Genomic DNA, 4,379 nt, shown 5'->3' with positions numbered 1-4,379 from the left:
AATTTCAGTGCCATTTTTAATTCAAATCCCAGCGACACAGGTTTACTTCCATAGGAAACTGCTCTGCGCTCCACCATATTTCTTCTGCTCTGCTCCGTTCACATGCTCTGGCGTAGACTGAGCCATAGGCAGGGAGTAGATTTCTTTACTTCTAATAGAGAATAATAATAGTTATAGCAGGATGATGTTTAGAAGCTCCAAATATTTTTTTCTACATATCTACCACTGGAAAAAATCTAAATCTAGATAAGTCATTCTTTTCTTCAAATAAGTGCATTTGTTTTTGAATTGAGGAGGTAAAAGAGACATTTTGCCAATGGAACGAGAGAATTGACATTTCAAAATAAGAAAAAACAATTATATTGTCTTATTTCAAGTACATATTATCTAATTATCTTATCTTAAAAGTAGAACTACTCATTCCAGTGGCTCATTAACCTACTGAAACTAAGGGTAAATACACTTCATCTAAGAAATGTTTACATATTTCCAGATAGATTTTTTTTTCAGTGCATTAAATCAGGTTGTTGGCAGCTAGTGAGGAAGAGCAGACCTTGGGAACTTTGCTGGTTTTGGTGACGCTGGACGGAGGAACAGGAGCTTCGGGACTCTGAGGTATTTCTTCATCAGGAGCAACATCTGGATTCAAAGCAAAGATGCTCTCCAGGTCGATCTGAGGGGGGAAAATAAAACACCCATGAGTCTAAGTAAAACTAGAAAGGTACAAAAACATCCATGGGAGCGTTTAAAGGCAGTCGAAGAGTGACCGATTGGTGCACAGAGCACCAGAGTCTTTTCTCCTCATTGGTGGATCTGCAGGATAGTCTCACCTTGTGGAAAAGGCTGATGGGATTAGGAGCAGCTCTGCAGGCGACCCAGGGCATAGATGATAAACTGTGGCACATTATCTAAACATTGCGTTCACTTTTGAATATCTTTCTTTTTCCAGACCTAATGCTTCCTTATTTCCAAAGCTGCTCCTTTCGATTTATTTTACTTTTTTAGGCTCATTAAAGGAAATGTCAGCCTAATTTTCTATGTACGATAATTTTCTTGATTTTATCTGGAAAAGAAAAACTTTGCAGAAGCTTCTTCATAAAATAAATATATTTGCCCTTAATTTTTGCAGAAAAATAAGGTGATCTGCAAGTTTGGATAGGATTTATTTCACATCAAAATATTCTGTATCTGCATAATATCAGGGCCTCTTGCTGTACGTGCATTTATTCTGAAATTGAGGAGGTAAGTGAGACACTTTGCCAATGGAACAGGACAAATTACATTTAAAATAAGAAAAAAACAATTGCATTGTCTAATCTCAAGTGCATATTATATAATTATTTTATTTTAAGAGTAATAATACTCATTCCATTGGCAAATTATCTTATTTACCTCCTCAAATTAAGGGTAAATACATTTAATTTTTGCTCATTTTTAGATTGTATTTGCAGTGTGTGACTGGCTGGATGTTCTCTCTTCATCCTCTGACATGGGAGCTGGCTCTGAGCTCGTCTGCCTGGTTGTGTGTTTCCTGGAAGGGCGAGCTGGTTGACAGTTGCCTTTTGCATCTATGCTTCTTTCTGTATCTCTGCATCTGTCTCCTTGAACCCCAGTCAGATGGCCGCTCACACTGAGCCTGGTTCTGCTGGAGGTTTCTTCTTGTTAAAAGGGAGTTTTCCTCTCCACTGTCGCTACAAGCATGCTTAGTGTGAGGGATTGCCTTTGAGTCAATGAGTTGATGCAATCAACTGGTTTTCCTTAGATAGAAAACTTTGAATCAATTTGACTGTATGATGTGGTGAATTGTGCCTTTAGATGACATGTGTTGTGAATTGGCGCTATAGAAATAAACTGAATCTAATTAAATTTCACGTCAGAGGCTTTTGTCATTCCTGCTTTGTGATCATTCAAAGTTATAACAAACACACAGTTTAAGGGGTGGATGGGTAGATATACATTTGCAAGTGAAATTGAGAGGAAATCACCTAGCAGATCTTATAGGACAGTAACTTAACCGCAGAAGAGAGGGTCAGGGGATTGACTTATAGATGAAAATGAATGCAAACCTTCAGAGTCAGATAGTGACGATTAACTGTACCTCCTTCCCTTTAGTGTCCCCGTTCTCGATCCACTCCACCGTCACACTCTCGTTGTCTTCATGCAGGGATGTGACCATAGCCTGGTGTATTCGGCCTGCAGGGAGGATGCAAACAAAGGTGAAACCTGCTCTGACATGCTCTGCTCATTACAGAACCAGTCACCATTTTACCAGAAATGATGATCATCTTTATAGGACAAGTTCCTGTTTTTGATCACTTGCATATCCCTTACAAATGGCGTCCCTCAGTGAGGTCTAGAAGCACAAGATCTATATCCAGCCATTCAGAAAAGATGCTGCTACATGGCTGGACATCTTATTTTGGGATTTTACCAATTAGCTAAGCCCTTAAATGATATATTACCTACTGCACTCAAAAAACTATCTATAAATGATAAAAAAATTCCTTAAATTAAGTGTATTTCCCCTCAATTTGAGCAGGTAAATAAGATTATTTGCAAATAGAATGAGTAGTTTTGCTCTTAAAGTAAGAAAATTAGATAATATGCACTTGAAATAAGACAATGAAATTGTTTTTTATCTTATTTTTAATATAAATTGTCTTGTTCTACTGGCAAAGCGTCTCACTTATCGCCTAAATTCAACTTATTTGAAGGAAAAAAATGATCTATTTAGATTTAGATTTTTTGCAATGTGTAAATTAAGTTGAAAAAGGGTATAAAGCTAATTGAAAAGTTCAAAAGTAAAGTTCAAACGTTAATAAACCAAGTTAACAATTCTATGTTGCCAATTCTAAGTGCCAGTATCAGTATTAATGTCTCTAAGGTTATGTTGTACCAAATAAAACGTGTTTCTTTCACTCTTTCACTCACTTTGTTCTTGATATATTTGGGTAAGTTGGCGTTTCTTGTTATAACATTGACATTAAAATGAAGAACATCCTTATATTTTGCATGTTACCAAGGTAATAAGGTCTCTTCCTGGATTCCAACGGCAGTATTGGGTGGAAATGTTTCACTATAAAGCATTAATAATCACCATAGAGCCAATGGGTGTGGTTAGTGTGACCATTTCTCTGCTTCTCAAACTAATCAGCTGCCCTAAAGTAGGATGACTGGCCTTTATCGATGCATCATAGGGAGGAGAAACAGACCCAGCAGGGAACAGCTGTCCTTCTCCATACATGCACCATGTTGGGGAGGAATAATGAAGTGAAAGGGGAGAGGCCCATGCAGCCATCCTCCAGCCCCCAGATCCAGGCCACTGTCTGCTGCAGAGCAGGGCGCTGCATGCAGCCCTTCCAGCTCCGGATGAGGCTTTCTACCATGATCCGGAGGAAGGAGGGCTGGTTCATCACGGCCACAGCCGGACAGGTGGACGGACCCGCCCGCCTGGCTGCCCGCCTGCTGACCCACGGCCTACCGGCTTCACTGCAGGCGGCGGTACGGAGAGCAGGACTGGAACAGCTGGGTTTCTGCTGCACATCGCGGAGCCTCTCAGCGCTACAACATAAAGACTTATTGGGGATGTGGATGTGACAGCTGGTTAGCTAGCAAAGGAGCCGTTGCTGCCGCACGCGCCACTCCTCCTCCTCTGTGTGTGTGTGTGTGTTTGGGCGCGCGCGTGTCTGTGGGGGGCCAGCCACGTACCGTCGCTTCGCTTTATCTCCACGTAAATGCCCACGAAAATCTTCCCGAAAATCGCCGCCATTGCTCCCCGTCTCGTCTTCGCCTCGTCCTCCGGTCCAGGTTGATCGCCGCTGCAGACGCTGAGGTCACTGGCGGCCGGTTAAAGGAGAGGAGAGGAGAGCGGCTGCTGCGCATGCGCGCATCTTCCGCTTCAGTCCTCAGCATCTTCTGCTGACACTGAGCAATTAGATGCGTTTTCTAACTAAATGTTTTACATGTCGATTCCGCCACTTTGTAATAAAAAAAGAGAGCAATATCTCATAATTATGAATTAACTATCATAATAATTAATTGTGATATAATACTAATAGTATAACAAAATATAATTTGTTGTATTAATGTCATGTTTTCCAATAAGCTTATTTTAGTTTCCTTTGGTTTGTTCCACATGCTAGAAACTGATTATCTAATATATTTAACACAAAGCAATTGTGATGTTAAAAGGTTAAAAAGTATGATTACTTTACCTATATTTACAAGCACTATACTATACATTACAAGCACAACACTACTCTCAGTCCCCCGAATGGCCCCATACTCGCAACAACTGTATCCTAATTGTATCTTATTATACATCGATGGCTAACTTATACTTATGAGGCAGTATCGAAATTTGAACGTTGAACCAATCA

At 40.3% G+C, this 4,379-nt stretch overlaps 1 protein-coding gene across 1 annotated transcript in view; it reads right to left on the bottom strand.

The window, feature by feature from the left end:
• The window catches only part of LOC107105083 (kinesin-like protein KIF2A), a 26,045-nt gene extending 22,276 nt beyond the window's left edge, over positions 1–3,769 (bottom strand). The window contains exons 1-3 of the mRNA XM_015405202.1: positions 3,709–3,769; positions 2,099–2,193; positions 554–673 (exon numbers count right to left, since the gene is read on the bottom strand). Of these exons, the coding sequence (XP_015260688.1) occupies positions 554–673; positions 2,099–2,193; positions 3,709–3,769 (276 nt within the window). The remainder of the gene's footprint in view (positions 1–553; positions 674–2,098; positions 2,194–3,708) is intronic.
• Positions 3,770–4,379: the final 610 nt, after the last annotated feature.

This window comes from Cyprinodon variegatus, unplaced genomic scaffold (assembly GCF_000732505.1).
Source record: "Cyprinodon variegatus isolate N-32 unplaced genomic scaffold, C_variegatus-1.0 Scaffold2051, whole genome shotgun sequence".
Taxonomy (NCBI): Eukaryota; Metazoa; Chordata; class Actinopteri; order Cyprinodontiformes; family Cyprinodontidae; genus Cyprinodon; species Cyprinodon variegatus.
Note: the sequence above shows the minus strand (reverse complement) of the source record. Positions and strands in the feature narration are given on the sequence as shown.